General features: G+C 41.3%; 1 protein-coding gene across 2 annotated transcripts in view; it reads right to left on the bottom strand.

Annotated features, from left to right (window-relative positions):
* Window positions 1-16,699, bottom strand: part of KITLG (KIT ligand) — a 53,121-nt gene extending 36,422 nt beyond the window's left edge. For both annotated transcript variants that reach the window (XM_033058807.1, XM_033058808.1), the window contains exon 1: window positions 16,529-16,699. In XM_033058807.1, the coding sequence (XP_032914698.1) occupies window positions 16,529-16,543 (15 nt within the window). In that variant the 5' untranslated portion in view covers window positions 16,544-16,699. The remainder of the gene's footprint in view (window positions 1-16,528) is intronic.
* Window positions 16,700-22,577: the final 5,878 nt, after the last annotated feature.

The raw sequence follows: 22,577 nt of genomic DNA, 5'->3' as shown, positions 1-22,577 counted from the left end.
AAAAGCAACACAAACTTCCCCCAAACCTCATGGAAATAAACAAAATTTTCTCTCTTACCTCTAGTCAGATTACAAATTTTATTTATTTGCTTTCTACAGTTACCTTAGATTCACAGACTCTCCTCTCCAAGAGTGTAAATACAGGATTGACCTAACTCTAAGTATTGTTACAACAGTCACAATGGGTGCAGTATCCACCCAGGTGGTTGCTTCTGAAGTGAAGACAAGCAAATCAACACTAAGTCACGCAATGTTTAAATGGGATCCCTCCTTATTAGTCAGAACTGTTTCTCCCATTGATAATAACTGTTGACATAAAAAGTATTCCAAATTTACTTTTCACAAAAGCTAGCTGCTTTGGATATATTCCAGACAGCAGCACCTGCATAGGCTTAAAATGGTTTGAAACAGGAAATAAAAAGTTTTCACTTTGATCCCCTAGAAACCCCAGCTGAGAACTTTTCAAATGATGATGTAACATGTATGTTGGTGAGGAAAGTGATTTTGTATTTTGAAGAGTGTTGTGGTTTAACCCCAGATGGCAACTAAGCACCACACAGCTGCTCCTTCACTCTTCCTCCCCAGTGCGATCTGGGAGAGGCTCGGAAGAGTAAAAGTGAGAAAACCCACAGGTTGACATCAACACAGTTTAAGGGGACATAAATAGAAGTAAATAATGAGGGCAACAATAATAATAAAATAATTAGAATACACAAAACTAGTGATGCACAATGCAAGTGCTCACCACCCACTGACCTGCCAGTTCCCAAGAAGCAGTGGCCCTCAGCCAGCTTTCCCCCCAGTTTATTTGGTGACTGTGATGCCATATGCTATGGAATGTCCCTCTGGCCAGTTTGGGTCACCTGCCCTGGCCATGTCCCCTCCCAGATTCTTATGCTCATCCAGCCTTCTCACTGGCAGGGTATGAGAAGATGAGAAGTCCTTGACTTAGGGCAAGTTCTACTTAGCAACAACTAAAAACATCAGCATGTCATCAACATTATTCTCATACTAAATCCAAAACACAACACTATACCAGCTATTAGGAAGAAAATTAACTCTATCCCTGCTCAAACCAGGACAAAGAGATTTAAAGAAATAAAACAACAAACCAATTAGATAGTTAGCTAGGCCTGTGGTGAAAGTTTTCAACATCAACTACAACACTGATGAAAGAAGGTCATTCTGCTCTACAGCTGCATTAAATCTTGGATCTTTTGGGAAATAAATAAGAGATATTTTAGGTTTCCTTCTATCATCAGTAGTGACACCTAAAATTTTAAACACAAGTAATAAAAACTTATTTCTATATTATTCATTCTTTCAGAATTCAAAAGATGTTTTTATAAGCATTGTTCTAAACCTAAATTATTACCTTGGGGCATGTATCAAGGATGAAAAATATTTTGAACACACTGACTTCCTATAGCACGAGGGAGTGCCATTACACAACTCAGCAGCAGAAATAGGGCAAGGTTATGGTCTTCCATAGTGAAGCCTGTATTTATCCTCCTTTTCACTATTTTTTGTTGCAAAATTTACTATATCCCATATAATGTCTATTAATGATGTGCCATTCATGATTTAGAAACATGACTTTACAGATTGAATGCTGTGTTTCACAAGCACCTTGTACACTGTGCTATAAGAGAATGAATGAGAAAAAATCAACAAAACAGTGTCTTGTTTGCTGGAAATAGTATGAGCTTTAAATAAAATACATAACCCTTTCTACATCATCTTCTGTTTCGAGCAAAACATGTCAGACAATGAAGTTAGCTTCTGGTCCCAGAAACAGCCCAGGCAGACATTTGAACCATTATCCATAGTCAATTTTTACAAAATTGCCAAAGGTTTTGGTAAGATACTTTGTCAGAGGAAAAGATTAAAAGCATCTATAGGTGAGCTTATTAAGAGACAGCATACTAAAAAATGAAAAAAGTGAAAAATGAAACCTGCAACTTCTGTCCTTGGTGTTACGTTTTCATCTTCCTTCATCAAGAGATACAAGGGAAACATTGAGGAAATTCAACATGTTAAACATCTTTGTCACCACAAAAATTCTGTTCTTTATACAGAGTATTTATCAGTAGAATAGTTACCTGACCATTAACCAGCATGACGTCTGTCAAGGTATTTCCCTGGGAAATGTTTAAACCTTACCATTTAAAAACTTGGAGCCGTATTTGTCAATAACCGAAGTTCCAATGAGCTGATCACAAAAACACTACTAGGCTTCCACTTCCCATAAAACTATACATTTCTGAAGTTTCACTAAATCTTGAATATGTACTTCTTATCGTTTACCTGAGAAGCTGAGCTGCAAATACTAGTAGGGTTCCAAGAAACATTTGTGAGAATTGTGCAAGTTTATCTCAGCTGTTTCCAAACACCACGTAGTAAGACAAAATCAGGTTTAAAACACTTTATGACTGGGGAAAAAAAGTCCCACAAACTGCCATAACTTTTTTCCAGATCCTGATTTTAACTCAGTTCTCTCATATGTCAGAAAAAATTTTATTTCCTACATAATTTGAATTGCATGTCTTCCTACACATACACAAAACCAAAGCAAACAATTTTGCTTTAAGGTAATGATTTGTACAAGGATACATTATATTTACACTGTTATTAAAATATAAGTACATTAAGAATGGATTAATAATTTTTTTGTGAAAAAAATATTTATCCAAAGCAATGGATTAGACTATTCTCCAATGCCTTGAATCTTGAGAGACTGCAGACAAATCAGGTAAGAGCCACATCAAATTAGAAACTAATCTTCAAAACATTTAAGTATGCTTGCAAGACAATGTAAGCACTGGGCAGCCAATAAGCCATTTACCTCAGCAAGCTGGAATTACAAACACATTATGCCTTGTCTTAAAGTAATTACATTAGTATATCTGTAAGAAAAAATCAACTCCATTTTTTTCAGGTTTTTTATCTAAACTGAAAGCATTTTCATATGCCAAAAATACTTTAGTTGTTATTATTATTCTAACTGCAAATTTTTACAGTAGAAAACAAGCATCAATTCCTTTTTCAAGATGTACTAAAATGCATTATGTCCTTGTTAATGTTAAAAATTCTTTCTGAAATTATTTCCTGAGATTTATGTCGGTGGTTGTTTGTTTTTTTTTTTTCTTTTAAGAAAGCAAATTGTCAGAATGGTCATTTTAAGAATTTCAACCCATGTGTAAGGTTTTTCCAGGGAAATGTAAGTTTAAGATGGCAAAAATGGGGTGGGACTGATTAAAATGCTTCCTTTAACACAAAAATCCAGCAACTGCATTACTGCATCAGAAACTCAAGCATATTTTTAATTCCTATGAGCCTCTAAAAGTGGACACACTTTCAAGTGCTTTTTCCTGCTAACACTGAAGTGCTGCACAAGAGTACCTTTCAGGGATGGTGCATGGAAACTCAACTGGTTTTCAATGGTTAGAGCTGTGCAACAGCTTTATGTAAAATTCTGACTTCTTACCATTGATAGTCACATGACTGCTAAAAGAACGATCTTTCAGTATCTTGTCATTATTGTCACATGTAATTGAAGTTCAGCTCCAATATATCTTAAAGTGTTTTCCTTTCCTCTAAGCTAGAGGCTGAATTGTTACAGATGGTAATTTTGGCAGATGGTTGTATATGAAACTGAGTTTATAATTAGGCCAAACCTGACTTGAACAATTAAGGCAATGAAGATTTGGAAAATAGAAGTGTCAGATCAGTACATGATTGGTCTGGTGCCCACCAAAAACTGAAGAAAATTGATCATTCAGATTTACAGAATATATTGCTTACATTAAAATTTCTTCTGAATTGCATGAATTGGAAGATAAGACCCATTTCATGCACAGAGTGTAAACTAAAATAACCATGGCGTTTTACCTACTTAAGTGTATAATCCCTTTTTCTTCAGTTGTGGCTAATGGGATGTTCTGAAGCCATCTAACACCTCCCTGCTGCTGAGAGAGGGCTCCTTCTCCACAGCTTCCCTCCCTCTGACATTCACCCGACCCCTAAGCAAGCCAGTACATTCGAAGACAGTGACTAGCCAATTCAGCTCAGAGACAAAAAGTAATCCCTGAGGAATGAGCAGAGGAGGAGATGAGATGTGCAAGGATAAGAAGACTAGGACTACCCCTTTCTGGATTTGACCTCTTGGGCTCACTCTAACATACATCAAGCTGCATTTCAAGCCATATTACATCTAGTGTCAAAAACCTTTCCAGACTGGTAATTTTGTCTTAAGGCAGCATTGTCTGTTTTAGCCTCCTCTGTTAAATATTTATTTATTTATTCTTGTATGAAGAAAGGATCAGCAGTGTCCAGCAATCATTCCCTCTACGACTTTCCTGCATATCATTCAGTAGTTTCTTGCAATTAACTTTCAGTCTCTCTTCATATGCAAATTGCTCCCTTACAATGCTTTTGCCTATCTTAAGATCCTTATTTCTGTTACACTCTTTTTTTCAGTGGGACAACCAGAACTTTTTCAGGATGGCTGATGATCACTATTATAAAAGTACTCCCCTTTCAAATTTCTCTTTCTGCTCCCACTGCATCCCAATATGCTGTCTGATTTTTTCTACTGTGGGAGCAATATAAGAATTTTTCATTCATTTTCCCGACCAAGCATTGCTACAAGAACATAAACAAGAGCTTGTAAGTAGCTTTTAGAAGTAATTGAAACTGCTGTTATTAATTCAGTTACAATTAGTTCAGAACATTCCTTTCAAAATGCATCCCCCTTGCTCTTCAATGCAACTAACTCCACTTGCCATCATGCCATCTGTTCTCCCATCTCCTCTAAACCTTTACAAAGTTCCTCAGAATCTCTTTTAGTTTCAATTAACCTGAGTAATTTATGTAGCTTGCACATGTTGTTATCAATCTGTGAACCCTATTACCAGATTGAACTATATGAGGTTACTGACAATTAGAGAACGTTACCTTTTAGGTTTTTGCCATGCTACAAATTAATAACCTGTTCCTAAACTTTGCTTTCTGTCCTAAATATTTTTTTCCTCAAACTGTTATGATAAGAGAGATACACTATGGGGCTACTTAGGTATTTTCTTAGGTCTTTATTTTTTAAGAATCTAAATAAGTACGTAATTTCCATTCTTTCTCCTTATTCATCCATTTTGAAACACAACTATATTTAGTTCATTGAATGCATCTCTTTTACAAGAACTGAGCTTTTCTATTCTTTTCATTAAACTCTATTAATAATGAGTTCCCATCTGCCTTCTACCAAGCAAATGAAATCCAGCAAGATCTGCTAGCAATGCAACAATAGAGGCAAGCGGGTAAGAAAAATTCTTTTCACCTCTGGACATATTCATTAATTCTAAAGACAAGAATTAAGAGTTAATGTGTTTAGAGGTACTATATATTTAAGAAAATGAAAAAAACACCATGTCCACCTATTTCTATGAAGTTATAATCATCTTGTCTTTACTGTAAAATTAACCCGACCTACAATTTATATCCTGCCCTTAACTTCACATCTGTTCAAACAAACTGTATTTTTAATATCCTGGTGGTTTGTGGGTGGGTTTAGAGGTTTTTTTGGTGGGGTTTTTTGTTTGGTTTTGGTTTTGATTGGGATTTGTATAGACAAACAACTACAGACTCCATCAAAGTGTTTCTGGTATTCCAGTGTTTCCCAAAACTCTCCTGCATGTCCAGGAAGAACAGGCACGTTAGTGTGATATACACCACCGTGCAGGTGGTCTCAGCTTACAGTTAAGAGACATGGGATAAATCCCAGCGAACTTCATCATCATGGAATTGTGACCACAGAATTGAAGTGAATGTCATTCACATGATATCTCAATGTTTTTGTTTCACTTATGCTAACTAGAGAGAACTGTAAATAATCTTAAACCTGAAGCTCCACTTGTGGCTTTCCATAAAAACACACAGAAATTGTGGGCCAAAAATTCCACAAAGAAGTAATTCAGCATACAGTTTGGTATGACTATGGAAATGCACACATAACTGGACAAAAAAAAATCTGAGAAAAACAGCTCCTTTAGTCTGTGAAATTTTGAATATAAATGCCTATTACATACAGATGCCTATAAAACATTACTCTTATATCAGTTACACAGTAGTTAAATAACTGATATGAAATATCACGTATTCTTACAGCATCTGAACCAATACAACAGAACATAACACACTGAAAAACAGCTATTATACCTTACTTTTCCTGATAACTTTCACAGGCGTTACTCATTAAGAAATTGAATTGTAAATCACATGCAGTGTGATACAGAGCTGTGCATTTGGTCAAAAGTATTCATGTGAATTAAAAAGAATGGCACCTGTCAGTAGTGAAATTATCCTGGTATATGCTCAACAGCATCCTTGTTACAGATGTGCTGATAGAAAAACTCATACAAATATTAACACAATATAATAAGATTTCTTGGATTATTTTTGCATCTAGCTCTCAAATGCTTCCTAGGATCATTCTTATTAAAGAAGACACATTAATTTGCTTGGCCTATTATGAAATGGCTTTGGCTTTCATAATTAATCTCACAGAAAACATAACCCATTGTTGAGAAGATTAGTGTAAATCTCCTCAGAGCATGTTTTTCAATGTCTACACTCTAAAATTCCAATGATCAGTTATGCATTTTCATAATTGGTTCAATTTTTAGCAAGTTTACTTGAGTGATGCTTATCAATTTTTACAGAAAAAAAAATCTTCCCAGTTTTGTAGGAATCGTGCCGTTTACTTTGAAATAAGTAATAGAGATGTATGTTAAGAGGACAACTCCATCATAGTGAATAAAGCCAAAAAGAACATAACTGTTTGACAAATAGCACTTTGAACAGGTACTAATTCAACAGTAACTGAAATAATGTTCTTGGATGCAATGGATTTGTTTCAATTGAAATAAACCAGATTTTAGTAGGCTGAAAGCAGATTAACTTCACATATGTCTCAGGCCATTTGCAAATGTCAACAACATTCTGTTACAGTGGAAAATGACCAAGAGTACTCTAGAGAATCTGACCATTACTGGCAAATGTTTAGCTGATCCCTAAAACCTGCATGTGAAAAGAGATTTTTTTTAATGCACTAAGAAGAATGAGAAGGTAGAAATTCACTTCAATTATTTAAGGAACTTATTAGACCAGAACTTTTTAAAAGTAAAATGAAAGCACCAAATTTCTCACTTGGTTAGGTGAAAGAGCTGAGAGGTACAGGAGAAAGCAGCAACAACTACTTCTAAAAAGATTTCCTTTGGTCTCAATAAGTATCTGACCATTAAAATAAAATTAAAAAAAAAACCCTACAAAAAAAACAACTTTAAAAAATACCCCAACCAAACAAGAATTTTCTTAATATATTAAGAAAATTACTGACTTTGGCGAGAAAAAAGGTATTGCCACTTCTAGAAATGGCAGACCAGTATTTCATAGGACTGTAATAATAGATTGCAAGTGTTGTAAAACAAAAAACTAAAGATATTCTACAGTACAATGGATTCATTCTAATTCTGTCCAAAGAGAGACTTTGTTTCTACAGATGATACAAAATACAGTAGCAACAGGTTATTCAGAGGACTAATATTTGAAGTGGGCCCCAAAAGTAATGAGAAATAAAAATTCCATTAAAAATGTAGAGAACATACAGTGGAGATGAAGCTTAAGCTGTATGGGAGCAAACAGGACGCTGATAGACACATCTTCAGCACTGTGGATACTAGAAGTGCAGAAGATCTGTTGTCAGAGATGAGAACACCGACTTAAACAGAGCAGAACCCAGGAAAGGTGCTCAAAGAAATTAAGGTAGTTTTCTGTCTTAAGGGGAAGAGGAGAGAAACTTGCAGTCATTTTCAGATGTGACCTTGAGCTATGGTGATAGGAAAAAAGTTCCAGAAGAAAATGGATGGAGTATTATGAAAACCATCTGACTTGAGATTGGAGTAATTTTTTAAAAACAGTAAGATTTTCACTGATTTTAGTAGAGTGAAACATTATTACACTATTAATGGAACAAACACTGAAGAAATATATCTAAACAGACTACAATTATGGCCAGAATTTTTAGTGAGCGCATGGCAAATCTAGGGCACATTCTTTGCTAGGTATTATAATACAGAAGATCAAAGTACCTTCAATGACAGTATTTAAATTTACAGTTTATAAGAAAGGTTTGCATTTCCTAGAAAATAAAGCAACGCTCATCAGAATAATTTAAACCAGTGTCAAATAGAGCACTTGTAGTTTTGCTGTTAGAATAAAAATGCAATCCACACATTCCTGAACCACAGTAACTTGAAAAAGACACCAATTATCAATACTGGAAATATATTTTTTCCCTCCTTTTTAAAATAACCACCAAAAAGCTCTGTTTATTCAGGAACATGTTTTTTAATCCAAACGAAAGAGGGTGCCAAGCAGCGTTATACAAGCTTCCTAAATTCATTTGGCTGACTAATGTTCCTATTCCTGCATGCTTCAAAGTAGAAAAAGAAAAACAAATCTCAGGAAGAACTGACATTCAGATCTGTATCAGTTTAAAGACATAATGCAAAACGTTGTCTGCTTCCTATTTAATGCAAAAGACAAATTTTGCTGAGTTCACTTAATAATGAGCAAATGGAGGGTGGAAATTAGAGGGTTGGAACTTAGGACTTTTTTACAATAGACTATTAGCATGTTTATATTTCAACCTCCCTAAATTTCTAAGCACTTTTCATTTAGTGAATTATTTTGCATATATACAGCATATTATTAATTTAAATGTATCATGCCTGACTCCTTGGTGTCTTACTTCAGTTAGACCACAAAAGCCAACACCTTGGTATCATACTCCCATTTTATACAATTATGAAATCTCCATAAAGAGACAGGAATTATTTTGGACCAACATGAAATGGAGGAAGAAACTTTCCTACACAGTTTAAACCCTCTACGTTTACAGGCACTTTACAACATTAAACATTATATATTATTTTATATCAGTATTATATATTAATATCATATTTAAAGGTTAACTATATTTTCTTTCAAATAAAATTTTTATATCAGTGTATTACACCACATTTTCAGAATTTGTTATATACACATCATCAAGTTCATTCTTTTGTCCTTTACTAAAAGAGTTGCTGTATGCTTTGCACAGAGTTCATTTTGTGTTTGAAACAGAGATAGATTGCCAGGACATGCACGACTTGGTTTTACAGTCTGACTTATACTGCCAGAATAACTTTTTTCCAGAAGTAATTAGAGGTCATGTGTTACTAAACAGACCAAAGAATCCATCCAGCAATGATGTATCACGCTGCAAACATAAAAGGAAGACATACCTTGGTCTTCTGCTACAAAGTAAGCACATGCTAATGAGAAAAGTTACAAAACAGTGTAATTCATTTAGGAGGAAAGACACTGGAAAGTTATCAGTACAAGTCATCCTGACTACATCAAGTACAGAGACTCCAGCCATAGCAAATGCAGAATCCAGGTCCACAATAAACACACCATGTACACTTAACATATCTCTAAAGCTGTTCTCAGGGTGCTTCTAAAACCTTGTAAAAGTATATATAAAGAAGAGATGACAGAGCAAATTGGACTAAATCTAGCATTGGCCTTAACTGTCAGTGAATTGATGTCCCTGGAGCTGATGGTAGCAGAAAAAATGAAAGGCAGAAGGCCTGCTAAATAAGACACTGGATAAGGGTTTATTGTCACTAAGACAAGTTAACATGATTGAAGCCAGGTTCAGTCACATGGGTTTGGCCAAGGTAGAAGAACAGATATGACTGATATTTTCAGACTCTGACTTAAAAATTCTTAAATCTTTCTGAATGAAGGTTCGGAAGGTGGCATGATTCACAATCTGTGAATTAGGACTTGTGGTCTGGAATAAAAGTCTCCCCTACATTCTTAGCTCATGTGTAAGCCACCCTCAAGATTGAACAAATAAACCTTCAACAGGACAGCTTCAATATTATAGTCAAACTTCAAATAGATAGTCAGAACCTTCCCACACACCTAGGATGCTACCCAAGAAAATATATAAAAATGTATTTCTCCATCTAGTGCATATATTCACATAAATTTTTCTGGATTAGTTTTCAATTTGGATTGAATCAAGGTTGCTTGCAAACCCAGAGATAATGGCTATAGACCATTCATGCATCCTTTTGTGACAGCTCAAACTAAACCTATAGACATTGCAGAGCATCAGTCTAAGCTGAAGAGTGTAGCCCACTGCCTGGCCCAACTCCAAGGGTCCAGGACACAACACTCCTCCCTGACTTCCCAGTTCTGCTGCTCAAAACCAGTGAGAAGCCAGTGAAGGTAGAAGAGGACTGACATACCCAGATGGACTCCCAGAAATTATTCACTGGAACATTAACAAATACTTGTGAATGACTGTTATACAGGTGCCAAATCACAGGTGGGAGAAAGGGTGACTCTTGTGGCCTGGTGCTAAATGTGATCATGAGGGTCTTAATTTGATCTTCTCCATTGAGCAAGTTTTGCAGCAAATGTGAAGAAAAAGAAAAAATAATCAAATACTGCAGGCTCTGAATGCTTACAAGTGTTCTTCAGCAGCAAAGTTTAGAGTTGGGAGGTAAGTGAAAGGTGACCTTTGAGAAGACCTGCTTGAGACATCCTTCCAGGAGCACTGACCACTGTGAAGCAGCAGTCAGCTACTGGCCCTGCAACACAGGAGCCTTCACTCGGTTTCCCAAGGCTGCACCACATGGTCTCACTTTTACTGTTGTTTCAAGTGGTGATGAAATAGCTCAAAGCTAAGGATTTACCTCCACACTTTGCAAAACAGTGCTCCATAGCATGGCTGCAAAGCCATGAGAACCATAGGGGACTTCTTCAGGCAATACGTGCAGTGATATCTTAGACATGATGCTATTTCCACCTTGCACCCAAAATTAGGTCTGCGCAACACAGCAACAATACTGGCAAAATACATATAAAGCAGAAAATTCCTAATGAGATTTAAAATCATTACTGTATCCATCTACCTTGTATAATTTAAACATGGTTTAAACAGAAACAGCAAGCAATCATTCACCCAGTGGTTATTAGATAAGTGTAGGAAATTAGATGACAATTATTTCCTATACTAATATGATCCGATTCATTAATCTGAACTCCTAAACTGGCTTTTATTCAGACATACTATCAATGACCTCTGATATTATACATGCTACCAGCTTTAATAAAATAAAATACAGTAAATTCACGAATACAAGCCGCACTGACTATAAGCCGCATCTCTGGGTGTTGGCAAATATTTTGGTTTTTGTCCATAGATAAGCCGCACACGAATATAAGCCGCTCTGTCGTTCGCAGCGAGGACCCGCGTGCAATTATTAACAGAACGGCGGGAGGGCGGGGTTTACTGGCTGAGCTAAGGCTGTGCAGGCTCGGCCCGCTAGGGGCCGCTGACGGGGCCAGGTGGTCCAGCACGGTGCTGCAGCTCGGGGCCGGCCGCCGCTGCCCCTGGGCTCGGTCACCCCGGGTCGGCGCTGCCCTGCGGTGGCAGGCAGGGACAGAGCTTCCCCTGCTCCTACGGCAGCGGCGGCGGGCGGGGACGGAGCTTTCCCGCGCCCGTGGCGCCGGCGGCGGGCAGGGACGGAGTTTCCCCGCTCCTGCCGCGGCGGCGGCGGGCGGGGACAAAGCACCCCGTCGGCTCCCCGAGCCGCGGCAATGGCTGCGCGGGGCTCCCGTCGGCTCCCCGGGCCGCAGCAATGGCGGCGCGCGCTTCCCCCCCCCTCCCTGGGCCGCAGCAATGGCGGCGCCGGCTTCCCCCCCCTCCCCGGGCCGCAGCAATGGCGGCGCCGGCTTCCCCCCCCCCTCCCCGGGCCGCAGCAATGGCGGCGCCGGCTTCCCCCCCCTCCCCGGGCCGCAGCAATGGCGGCGCCGGCTTCCCCCCCCCCTCCCCGGGCCGCAGCAATGGCGGCGCCGGCTTCCCCCCCCTCCCCGGGCCGCGGTAGGGGCGGCCCGGGTCCCCCCTCTCCTCCCCGAGCTGCAGCAATGGCGGCGCCGGGCCCCCCCCCCCGTCTCTCCCCTGGGCTGTGGCAGAGGAGGAAAGAGAGCTCTCCCGCCTCTCTCCCCGCCCCCCGTTCTGCCTACAGGGAGCCAGGCTCCACCCGCGGTGCAACAAAGTAGCGATTTGTAACAATCGCAAAATGCCGACTTTGCAGCTGCTCGGCTCAGCACTCTGGCAGGCACTTCTGAGGTTGTATTAGCCGCTCCTGATTATTAGCCGCATTTCCGGTTTAGGAGCAAAATCTTAGTCAAATTGGTGCGGCTTGTATTCGTGAAATTACTGTACTTAACACCATTTTAGTTTTCTCATCTTTTCATTCACATAATAATAGATATCTGATACTATTTACATTTGTCAATAAGTAAAACCATACAGCAAAGAAATCTGTATTTCTTGTGCTCCCTGTAGCCAGTTATTTCAGCATCAGTAATATTTATGGAAAGTCAGTTTTGCAAGTTTACATATGACTGGGTAGGCACTGCAAACATGGGTCAAATAACAATATTAAAGAGAAAGGCTACCCCTTGCCACTCATCTTAACATTCATCCATCTCCTTTTCCCACAAACACATGGAGAAAAACACAACCAACAAAAAAAAGCGGTTTTACACTGTGTTTATAAGGCTGACTAATCTCAGGTTTGGCACACCAAAGACCAGGGCAAGAACAAGCACTTTCGTTTTCATGTCAGCTCCCACAACACTCAAATGGAATTGCGTAGGGTGATTTTTCTTTCCCTTGCTTCTAATAAATGGGTGTTGTGTTTACATACTGCATACCGAGCATTGCCCATCCGAAGCCAAGGGCTGCATCTTGCCAACTCTTAACTTTCACACAATATGGTGATTACATGAGCCAGCATACCATTAAATCACATAACAAAACTTGGAGAATGGCACTGTCAGTTTGCAGAACTGTACCTGAAGGACTGACATGTAGTGCTTAAAGGGAAAAACTAGATTTCAGTGCAATGGCAGAACTGGGTCAGGAGAAGACTGAGTTACTGGCTTCACTTTAAACGACAAAGCCAAGTGCCAAATAGTTCACAGAGATAAAAACTTGCAGGCGCATAATAAAAGCAGGTGAATAAAAGAAATTACTAAAAAGATCACTAAACATGCTTTACAAAATGCTCCCCGACCCTTGAATCTTTCAGGTCATCTGCTGTTTATTCTCCATGCAACTCTTCAGTCCAGGATGTTCTTGCCAGCTGCAGTACTTGCAATCTTGAGCAGAGTCAAAACCAGGGGAGCAAAGGAGACCTTAGTCCATTACTCAACATTACTAGCACAGCATCTTTCTGGCTACAGCAAATTCTTTCTATTTAATGAGCAGCAGATCTATATCTACCAAAAGTCTTCCAGTGCCTAGCATTCATTTTTTTGGCTATTAAGCAAGAAAGAGTGATGATCAGAAGTCACTATTTCCCCTAAAAGCAAGCTCACACCAAGGTATCAGGTATCTGATTTGCATTTCTGATTTAGCCTGCTGATATGAGACTAGAAGTGCCAATGTGAGTACTAATTCTTTTTCCAATACTGGTCCAAAATAATTTCTACAGAGGCTTCCACTTTAGTGACACACACATGCAGATAGGACAACATCCTAATTTAACCTCCAACAGTAATGCACGTGTTCAGAGGTAGAAAGCTGTGCTGAAATCTACGACACTTTTAATACTGAAGTGTCTAAGAGGATGTGCATCTAACTCACCACAGGAGATCAAGTGCCTGAACCATGTATCTGTGATACCTTAATTTATCAGCCTTTGGAGCTACCCCATAGGTGACCCCTCTTTGCCACATATTTCTTAGTAACTTAATCCTATTTAGATTGTCTTCAAATCACGCCAAGAACAAGCAAATCAGAAAACTGCTATATGTTTTTTCAAGATCATATCACACTGCCATCACTCACCCTGTTTTATTCAAATTGTAAAAGGCTGTCCAGGAATCAATGATATTTTATTTGTTGTCATGTTAGTATGCAAAAGGCCATAAACTCACTTCTGATAATAGTTTTAATTACTAAGTATATAAGCCTACAAATCCTCTCATCCAAGTAATCCTTCAATAAGATTAATCCATGGAAATAGCCCCATTGAAAAAGGATTTGTATGACTGAACCCTAAATGCTTAATCACTTCTTTAAAGAAATCATGGTTTAAAAAGAAAAATCCAGGTGTTGGTATGTTTAGAAAAGGGGGGTTATATACCCATCAAACCATAGAGTTTCATAAACATCACTCCTAGGACTGACACAGTTGGGGAATGTGCTTCTGCAGTTCCTGTGGTCTCTCAGGTTAAGACTGATTTAAATAAACAGACCAACTTGATCACGCTGAGTCTAGTGCTCAGCACAACTCTTCTTTCAGCACTTTCGTTGTACTGACGTATGACTCAGCTACTCCTTCAGCTGCACTAGTTATGTATTACCACTGTGCAACATCACCTCAAAAACCAAAATCCCTGATTTATTTTAAACACTATCCAGGCATTACCAAGTGTTTGCAAGGCTCAGTGAATGTGTGGTTCTTGCTTTCTGTACTATGCCTATAGCAGAATATTTTATTTTAAGAAATATTAACTTCTTTCCTGGCTTTCCAATCTTGTTCTTTTCCCCATGACAGTTACCAGCCTAGATCATGACAGAAGTAGCCACAGGAGAGCATATAGATTTACTTTAATGTGTCGAGTGCCCCCATGTGCTTAAGTCCTCTTTCTTGTACCCACTTTTGCTCTCTCTCTCTTTGCACAGGGTCTTCAGGGTTTTAATAACAAGTCCTCTTGAAAGTATCTCCTGCTCTGCTCCCCTTGAAATGATTAATGGCTTGGTATCACATTTGTTTGCTACTCCTTAAAATATAGGAAACAATCCTTTGGAGAACTAGGAGTCTGTCAGTGCCTCCAAAGAGCAGGAAGCATAACTGCTTGAAGGCTGACAGATGCTTCACCACCATGACAAGAAGCTGTTCCACAGGCTACAGCTTGTGAGTCCCTGAGTCAAGCCATATGGTCCTGAATGCCAAGACTGCCTGTCTTTCCCAGTTTACTGGTAGAGAAGGATTGTTCCTGCTTTGCTCTGAATTCGCAAAAGTAGTCTGTTGATTTTTGCAAGTTTACAGTTCAAATGTAATAAAATGCTTGACTGCTTCCACTCATAAATCCTCATTCGTAAACGCATAAACACGGCACTCAGACTTCAAGAGACCCTTCACAATTAATAATCTGTCCAGCACATTTAAATAATTGTCTATACAGGGTCTGAGACATCTTTGTTCAGGCATCTACAGTAATCTAATGTGAATAACAGCAATGGATATACATTGCTAAAATTCAGAGCTGATAATTTAAGATAAAACCCCAGTGTATTTCAGCATCACAAAAATTAAGTCTCCAGGTTTTAAGTTCTTAAGCATGGGTACATTCTCCAGTGCTTTAGCCAGGTGAAATTTAAATATTTTGGGAAGTGAGTATTTCTAATTCCTCTCATCCCTTGAAAAATTGTTTAACTACCCAAAATATTTTGGTAAGGTCTTTTAATTAATTTTTTTGATATGTTTTATGTCTTTTCCAGTGACTGTATTCTGAAGTGTCTTCACCAGTGTGTAGGTGACCCAGCAATTGCCAAGAAACAGACAAGGCAAAAAGTATCTCGCTTCTAACCCAGAAATGTAGGAGAAGGGAAAAGCCCCCAGCGCAGAGGCAGCGGTGTGCGTGTCCATGCATTGTTCTCTCCCGGAGCAGTCCGGGCACTCGCTGGGGTCTGCCAGGACAGAGGGTATCGGCACGTTGCGAAGTCCAGCCTTAAACTTTCTCCCGTTAGAGCTTCCTTGAACCGCTTCTTGTTACAGTTTTCCACTCATGTCTGTCCCTCGCTTCCTTCTAAAAAACGCACGGCATAGTGGCCGCAACCCCTACAGAACCTGCAGAAATAATGGCATTCCCCGCAGCGGCACTGAGCGGCACTCCCCGGCGGGATGCGGGAGGACGAAGGGCGAAATGCCGGGTTCCCACAGCACCGCCCGGCTGGAACGGCGTGCGGGGAGACAGCGGGAACCGCAGCCACTGCGCTGCTGCCCCCGAGTATTTCATGTTCTCGCACCCATCAGGGCAACGCAGACAACTGATTTACTACGGCAATTTTTCCCACTGCCTTCTGAGATCTCCCACGGCTCGGCCGCCGGTCCGGCCGCTCGCTGCAACTTTTCCACGGGCTGCCGAACGCCGAGGGCAAGACCGGGCGATAATTTTTTTTTCTCCCCTTCACCTCTCTTCCCCAACCCGTTCCCCGGCGGCAGCGGCTCCCACCCCCGGCGGGGACCCCCCGCCCGTCGGACAGCCCGGGAGCCGCGGCCGCGCACTCCCCGCCCGGCGGCCGCCCCGGCCCGGCCCCGCTCCGCCGGCAGCCGCGGGGCAGCGCCGCCCGCGGGCAGGTGGGTGCCCCCCGCCGCCGCCCGGCCGCACTCACTTGTGCCTTCTTCATAAGGAACGGCAGCGCTGCAGTCCAGCCCAGCCGGCCGTGTGCAAACTCCCTTCAGCGGAACTGTAGCTCCAGCATAATGCAGCAGCCGATAGTCCACGCATTGGGGTTGCCCACGGCGAGCCCCGCGCTGCCTCCGCCCGTCCCGCCGCCGCTCCGCGCGCCCGCTGCGCCCCCGCCCCACGGCCTGAGCGTCCGCGCTCTCTGAAGCCACCGCCGGCCCCCGGCCAGGTCTTTTATATCTCCGATCTGCCTCCAGCAGCGGCGGCGGCGGCAGCCCAGGCAGGACACGCCTTTCTCCTCCCTCCCGCCCTCCCGGAGGACCGGGAGCCCAGGCAGACCCTGCGGGGCGGGGGAAACCCGAGTTAACTTGGGGCAAGTTGGAGGCAGGAACAAGCCGAGCCTGCCCCTCGCCAGAGCCGGAGGGGAGCGGGGCCGCGGGCGGGCGGGGATGAGCAGACGCAGGGGTGTGGGCAGCGGGGCGGGGGGCGCTGGGTGCCGGCCCCGGGGGGCTGCGGGCACGGGGCTCCTCCCGCCCGGAGCCGCGACTCTGCCGGTGGCCGGGACGGGCGATCCCGGCCGAGCCCCGGGAGCGGGGCGGGGGTGTCCGGCCCTGCCCGGGTGGGCTCTGGCAGCCATCGGGGAAGCCGCGCGCCGCCCCGGCATTTGAGGTCAGGCAGGATGCGGGCGCCGAGCCAAGCCCTTGGGTTGGGTCCCGCACCCACGCTGGTGCACAGGGGGATGCCCCCCGGCTGAACCCGCCGCCGGGCGCCGCCTCGGCCCGCGGCGGGGCGGGCAGCGGGCTCGGGGCTGGCGCGGCTCCCGGCCGGTGCCCGGTGCTCCCAGCGCTGCAGCGGCGCGCACGGCCGCGGTGGCAGCCCCGCGTTTGCCATTGCCGTTCCAGCGCTGCTTTCCCATACTCGGCGAATGCGAGTTAAGCACTGGGATAAGCATTTCAGCTGGAGCTAAGAAACTCCTTTTACGTGCTCCAGAAACAGAAAAATTGTTGAGCAGTGCCTCCTAACGCTTCTGCAAAGGTGATCCTGCAGGTCTTTTCACATGCTATTACATTTTGCATCCCGTGTAAATAATGCATTACTGTTGGGTGTGGAAAAGCGACTTGACTTACTGCTTGGAGTCTTCTGGCCAACCCAGCAGTAGCCGCAGAATTTGAGTCCTCTTTGGAGAAGGCAGTTCCCAAGGTTAATATGGATTAAATTTTGGGTGTGAATTAAATGGAATGTAGAGCAGTTTATGGAACTAGCACCTCCTGAAACAGCCATCGTATGTGAAAATTTAAAGAACAATAAAACGAAGGAAGAATACTCTGCCCCAGTCAATGGTCATGTCCTAGAGAAGATTAGGCATGCTGAGAGTGTACAGTAAGAGATTTAATTAGAAAAGTCTGTCTAATTTTCACCCAGAATTACTGATAAGTTTTTTAAAGACTCAATTCCAAAGTAAAGGTGAGCTGTTCAGGTACAGAAAGATTTTGAACTCATCCCCAACTTTGCTATATATTTGTACTTCATCAGATAACCATCTAATACCATTTTGCAGATAAACATCTAACATCATTTTGCCTCTGCATCCAATCCAGAAAAATGGGTCAATAATTTTCTTTTACAGCGTGACGATACAGAGGGCTTCATTCCCTTTTTGTTGTTTTTTTTTTTTTTTTGCATTTCATGATTATTACTGAGCTGAATTTGCCAAACTCTTTATGTATATAGTAATAGTCTCTTCTCTAAAGCAATAAACAAACAGTGAAAGGAAGGCAGCCTGTAACAATAAAAGAAATCAAGGATGCATTCACTGAAAGGACGGTTTGTGTATCATCTAGCAGTGATCAACCAAAGCTGTCTACATATTTAGCAAATAGGGCCAGGAAATTAAAATGTTATGGCATGTTTCCTCTTTAGAACAGATGACCAGTTTAGCCTCCTTGGGAGAAGGCCTGGAAAGTGTGAAAGAGCAGTCTGTCACAGCAGTTACCTATCTTATGGAGGACACTTCTGGTCTTTCGCCATGTTGAACTCTATCACAGTTCACCAATAGTTATGACAGGAAAACTTTAGTGGATGTCCTATATTCACTTACCTTACTGGTAGTTGTGCAGAGAGAAAAACACTCTTGGGCATAATTTTCTTTACCACCCTGGCATCAAACACCTTTTCTCTCCATCTTCAATCCAACTTCTTGAACCTGCCCTTGTGTTTAACACCCAGTTATAGTGGAGTAGTGTCCTTTTCATCTCTTCCTTTTGTGTTGGCAATTTTCAAGTGTATTATTGCTGACACTGTCCTCAGTTTGGCTGGGGAAGACTTTTCAATGAAGTTCAGTATTTAATAGTTTAAACTCATTAATATCTTATGTCTGTATTCCATAAGAAAGCATGTGTTTATTAGTCTTGCCCATTTCCAACATGGTACCAACTTCTGATTGCCTAGGGGAGAACTCATTGGCCATGAACCCTTAGTGCGTTGACTGGTAGCTTTCCAAAGCACAGCTGCAAACCACATTCAATCTTCTTTCTATGGCCTACCTTATTTGCATTTCTAAATACTTGGGGGTGAACGCAGGCCCTGTCATAGTTTTGTGAAAACCTGTTCCTTCGCAGGGAAGATATGGAAAACAGTGTTAGTTATTCCAGCTCTTCATAGGATTTAGCTCCACCCATTCAGCAGGATTGTCCTCACCAGGAATACTGTTCAGCCTGTATGGAAACACCAACAACCGAAAACTAAGCCTTTCCAGTCTAACATGAATGGAAAAGCCTCACCATCTTTACTAGCTGAGAAATGGTTGTTAAATGGCTCTTAATTTTTTTGTTTTGGTTTGGTTTTTTTATTATTCTGGAATTTTATGGAATATCTGCTGTGCTTTCCATAGCCAGGTGTGTGAATAATGTCTGCACTCAGTCTGTTGATAGCTTGGCTGCTGGCTGGAACAACTGGAATTTGGGAATATACAGGATCATATCCAGCCTCAGCCAGTGAGATTAATGGATTAAAAAGTGTTCTGTATCAACTTGGAAAATTGAAAAAATTTCTCCTATGAAACCGTGTAAGCTATGAAGGCAAACACCAGTGTGTGGGTATTAGAAAGATAGCACACTAATCCCGTCTAATCGGTTACAGACTGAGCATGTGGGGGCTTTGCTGGCATAGAGACCTGGCATGTAGCATCAGCCCAGTTAAATCCCCTCTCACCAGTCTTTTTAAAGGACATAGAGTACTAAGTACACACATTCCTAACCTACTTCAGACACACAGAATTGAAAAAATTGTATTTAAAATTGAGGTATGTAGGGCCAAGAAACTCCAAAGATGGCCTCAAACATCTTTGGGTTTTATTTACAGAAGCACATGATTGTAGAGGAATGACTTTTACAGAAAAGACAAACCTTGCAAGCTTGCAAGATTTACAGAAAATTGCATTGATTACTTTACATTGAGGAAGTGCATTGGGATGATTATCTCCTTAAGAGGTCTTTATCTTTGCTACTACAAACTGTTCTAGGTGTTATTCTGTGATTGTGAACTTGTGCATTCTAATTTCAGAGCACAACCACAACCAATATTTAATATTCTATTAAAGTACATATTTGAATTTTTAATTGAGCCTTATGCTCAACAGTTACCAAAGGGACTGTTAGTTTTTTCTAAGCATCATACATCTTTTGTGCTTATACTAGTGACAGGGGAACTTCTGCAGCTATTCAATATCACTGGTCAGTGAGTAAATGAATAACCAAATCAATACTTAGTCTACGGGGACACGCCACCACTACAGAGCCACTTTTTTATTTCATTGAGCACTGTAAGAGCACAGGATTCAGGTGTATTTTTTCATTCACATGACCTGCGTCTAAAGATTGATTTGCAAGAAGCAGTTTCCACGGAACTGATTATTTGTAATATGTCAGTACAGACTCGATAGAATAACGAAGGATAACGAAGTTATTGTATGGTAAAATCATAGTTCATTTGGCAGTGTAATTGGCAGACCAGCTGTAACGACTTAAAGAGCACAGTTACCTATCTCAAACACTGTTAGGGCCACAGAAGGACTTTGTCACGAGATAAGCACAGAATCAAACAACAGGAGGGCAATAACTCCAGGCCTGGTGGATCCTGGTTAACGCACCCAGACAAAAATTCCCATTGTGGCAAAATGTGTAAAGAGGCAACTGCTCATACACACATCACTGACCAAACAAAGATCACCACAAGTTATGGGACAGATGGCATCTGTGGCCACCAACAACCACTGAAGCATCCCTGAATATGCCTCTATGGATGCTTGGAATTTACACTGTAAATTAAGCCACCACAGGGAACTTGAGATAAGAAAAAGATGGTTTTATCTCAGACCTAGGGGGAGTTTAACAGGCTGAGGGAGAAGAATCTATCACTGATAATGGACATAAAGAATGCAGAACTTAGAGACCACAAGGAAAGCCGACTCAGCAGCTCTGCTGAAATCAGCTCAGACTGGTTAAGTTAATTTTGGCAGGGGGAGGTGGCGATCCCTGACTCACAATCCATCGACCCGAGAAACCCACTGGCTCAGAAAAAATAACTGAGCATGGGACTAAATAACTTTAGAAGTTAGGGAATAATTTAACCAATAGAATAAGAGAACTTCATAGCCAAGGAGTCCTTTGCTTGTTAAATCATATAAATAGTGAAGTTTTGAATGACCTCGGAACCCCCTCCACTGAGAAGCAGGGTAAAGAAGGACAAACAGAAGCACTTGTTGGATCCATGGGTGGTGACTATCTTCTGCTTGAACTGTCTCTTTCTCCTCCCACCCCATGCCTCTTTTCTATTTCTTTCTACCTCTCTTGTTTACATTCATTGATAAATAAAATCTGTGTTAATGACTTTGGCATATGTTCTCGTTTGTACCTTAATTCAGGCAGGGGCATCTCTCACTGATCAGATCTTAACACCAGCTGGGGGAAAATGCAGTATTCTGGATGAACAGAGATATCTTCAAAGGAAAAAAAAATTGGATTCAAATTCAATTATTTATTGAAATGACAGAATGAGTAGTTTAGTATCTCATCATAATGCTTCTCCAAAACCCATCTAAATGGAAAACATCATAGGAGTGGAGTCAGCAAGCTTCAAACTATTAGAAATCAGTACAAGAAGTGCTAGTGAAGGAGGCTAGAGTTACATGGTTGTGTGAGAGATTTATTTGCCCAGAAGCAGACATGAAGACAAGCAGATAGAAAAAACTAGTGTAGTCTTTGTTGTCAGTAGAAGAAAGGTGGGCTTTGTTTATTTGATCCTGAAATACTGATGGAGTGGAAGAATGATGGATTTTTATTGAAAGTTTAAAAGTGCTTTTGTCTATTGGTGTCTTTACTGTGGTTTACTTCCAATAAAATGACAGTTTAATTAACATGCAAAGGATACTCTGTTTTACTTAGAGATTTTTTTTGGCAAGGAAGCAAGCCCAAAATAGGAAGTTGCACTGATGTTGTTAAAACTCAATCAGAGCCTGTAAAAATATAGTTGTGGATGCTAAGAAGTAACCATTACCTGCCTAACATGAAATCTTATTTCTACTGTTCCTTCTGTATGCTATAGTTTTAGCCTCTGAAGATCTCACGGTATAGGTGAATTCTCAACTAGGAAAAAGTGATACTTGGAGAACAAAACCTGGGAAAAGCTGATGCTGCTGAAATGTTGTGATCCTTGGCAATTCCCTTTTGGCTTCTGGTGACCCTCATGATGTTCACAGACGTTAGTAGAAATGTGAAGCTCCTTGAAACTCTTATAAAATTTTGCAGCCACTAAAGTTCCAAGTAGATCAGAGGACAGCAGCATTTCAAAGATTTTTTTTTTGGTCTTAACTCTCAGGGTTTTCTTCACATCTGTGCCAAGAGGGGTCTGAATCTGGGATTGCACTAGAAAACACAGCTTTCTTTTGAAGAATTACTAATAGGTGTGCTCTTGAAAGATCAGGGAGACTCTGATGGCATGTGTCTGTTTTCTTCTAAGGAAGAGGAGGTTGCAGGGAT

The sequence above is a fragment of the Catharus ustulatus genome, chromosome 4 (assembly GCF_009819885.2).
Source record: "Catharus ustulatus isolate bCatUst1 chromosome 4, bCatUst1.pri.v2, whole genome shotgun sequence".
Lineage (NCBI taxonomy): Eukaryota > Metazoa > Chordata > Aves > Passeriformes > Turdidae > Catharus > Catharus ustulatus.
The sequence above is the reverse complement of the archived record's forward strand: the minus strand, read 5'-3'. Positions and strand labels throughout refer to the sequence as shown.